The 2,286-nt window shown below is 34.8% G+C and overlaps 1 protein-coding gene across 1 annotated transcript; it reads right to left on the minus strand.

Moving 5' to 3' along the window:
- Positions 1-29: 29 nt before the first annotated feature.
- On the minus strand, positions 30-1,646 carry LOC109214810 (protein LIGHT-DEPENDENT SHORT HYPOCOTYLS 1-like). The gene is made up of 2 exons (XM_019378767.1): positions 804-1,646; positions 30-397 (listed from the first exon to the last, which is right to left on the minus strand). Exons 1-2 carry the CDS (start codon positions 1,034-1,036, stop codon positions 46-48), a joined length of 585 nt encoding a protein of 194 aa, XP_019234312.1. The 5' UTR covers positions 1,037-1,646; the 3' UTR covers positions 30-45.
- Positions 1,647-2,286: the final 640 nt, after the last annotated feature.

The raw sequence follows: 2,286 nt of genomic DNA on the forward strand, positions 1-2,286 counted from the left end.
TATATATATTAATTTCTATTACACAATATAATCACTCAAATATTACTAAATATTTGTCTGTCCACATAAAGTTGCACCTGTACTATCAGACACTGCTATTTTCTGCTTATTTGTTGAGGATGATCTCTTCCTTTTCTTCTCATAACTAATCCCTCTAGATTTTGACTGAAAATCCCTAACTTCTCTTAAAAATAGCCTCACAGCTCGAGCTCCAAATGGGTTCATTTCTGGTTTTCCACCATTTTCTTCATATGCAGCTCGAAGTCTACCAATTAATGCATCAAGACTTCCCCAAGCTTGCCTTAAAGGACAAGGGCAAGGTGCTGGAGGATTTTTTAGCCCAAAAAATGGACAATTTTGGTTGTGGACTTTCGTCTTTCCGAACTGGTCTAAATACCTGTTGAAAACATAAGTAAGTAAATAAAAATGTAACGGTTGTAAGGATGCATTGGTATGACGGAAAACGATTTTTAAGAAAATAACTTATTTTTTAGTGTTTTAATTGCCAAAAAACGAAACCTACATTTTCCTTCACAATTAACTTTACATCAATGCTTTATCTGTTTTTACGGCTTGAACCATGATCTCTTGGTCACATGGCAGCAACTTTACCAGGTATTGTCAATCTTGAATTAATATTTATTTTTTGAAAAATGCTTTTCACTCACTCTTCAATCAAACAAAGAAAAAATTTATTTTCGAAAAATAGGTCATTCTTCGGAAATATTTTTCAGACCGTACCAAACGCACTCCAAAAACTTAAAACTTTCAGATGAAATGATCATACGAGTCAACGTACGTACCTGAGGAATTCCAGGACATGTGCACCACTGCATTGAGGAAGTGAAAGTGGAGGATGGTGATTTCTCATCAAGTACTGGCAAAAAGTGTTCCAATCTCGACGTTTCTGGTTCTCATACCGGCTCAATGGAGGAGCTGAGGACGGAATGATGGTAGTACTGTTGGGAAGAAAGTTTGTACCTTGAACCATATTGTTACCTGAAGTAAGATTTCCTTGTGCTGTGACAAATTCCATTACAAAAATAACCCTTTTTTCAGCTACAACTTATGTTCTTTTTTCACTTTTAGGGTTTATTAGATCTTGAAGAAAAATGGGGTGTGAAGAAAAGTCAACAAAGTTAGAACAAAACCCCCCTATTTTAAGGTGAACTGAAAAGAATGATATACTTGAAATAAGGAGAAACAGGTTGTGAACTTTTATGACTTTATAGGTACAAGTCAAGGGAGAGTATTTACTTCAGATATAGTTATATGGTTAGTAAGAGGAAATGGACAAGGACAATGTAGGAATTAATTGTGTGTAATAAGTGCTTGATCTCTAGTTTCTTGGCCTGTAAAAGTGAAAAAATCGAGCTGAGTTGAGCCGACTGAATACTATCTACGAATCAAGATAGAATATTTGCTCGAACTAGAAATCTTGAAAGAGGTTGAGTGTGTTGTTGAGATTTTCTTTCCAAGAAAAGGGACAAGAAGAAGAAGAAGGAGGGACTAAATCCATTTGTGTGAAATAGACAGATATAGAAAGGTGAAAAATATAGAAGGAAGGAGTAATGATTGAGGATAGTGGCTTTTGGGGAAAGAGGGTATTTTGCGAGAAAGGGAAAGGTTTTTGGCATTAATTTGAAGTGATTGGAGAGTAGCGGTATTCTGGCCAAGTATATGTACGACGACATCAGTTACTGCTACTAGCTATTCCCTCCGGTCCATAATAAGTGATTTTTTGGCTTTTTTTTGTGGTCCAAAATAAGTGATTTTTCCATATTTCAAGAATGAATTAATTATTTTTTTCCTACATTGCTCTTGGAGTAAATAATATTGTTGGAGTATGTGTTAGGAGTGTTTATGTGAAAAGATAGTAAAGCTTAATATAGTCAATTTCATTGCTAATTAATGTTAAAAGGTGAGTTTCTTAATATGTGTGAAAACAACCACAAAATCACTTATTTTGGACCGGAGGGAGTACTATACTAGCAGTCAACTACTCCCTATGTTCCAGTTTATGTGAACCTATTTTCTTTTTAGTCCGTTCCAAAAAGAATGGCCCCTTTCTAATTTTGGTAACAATTTAGCTTAAACTTACAATTCTACCCTTAATGAGACGCTTTTATAACCACATAAATACTCAGGGCCCCTTTTTGACTTGTTTAAGACCACAAATTTCAAAAGTCATCATTTTTTCTTAAACTTCGTGCCCAGTAAAACAGATTCACATAAATTGGAACGGAAGGAGTAGTACTTCAATTTTTTATTTTTCACATGGTGTTG

The sequence above is a fragment of the Nicotiana attenuata genome, unplaced genomic scaffold (assembly GCF_001879085.1).
Source record: "Nicotiana attenuata strain UT unplaced genomic scaffold, NIATTr2, whole genome shotgun sequence".
NCBI classification, from domain to species: Eukaryota; Viridiplantae; Streptophyta; class Magnoliopsida; order Solanales; family Solanaceae; genus Nicotiana; species Nicotiana attenuata.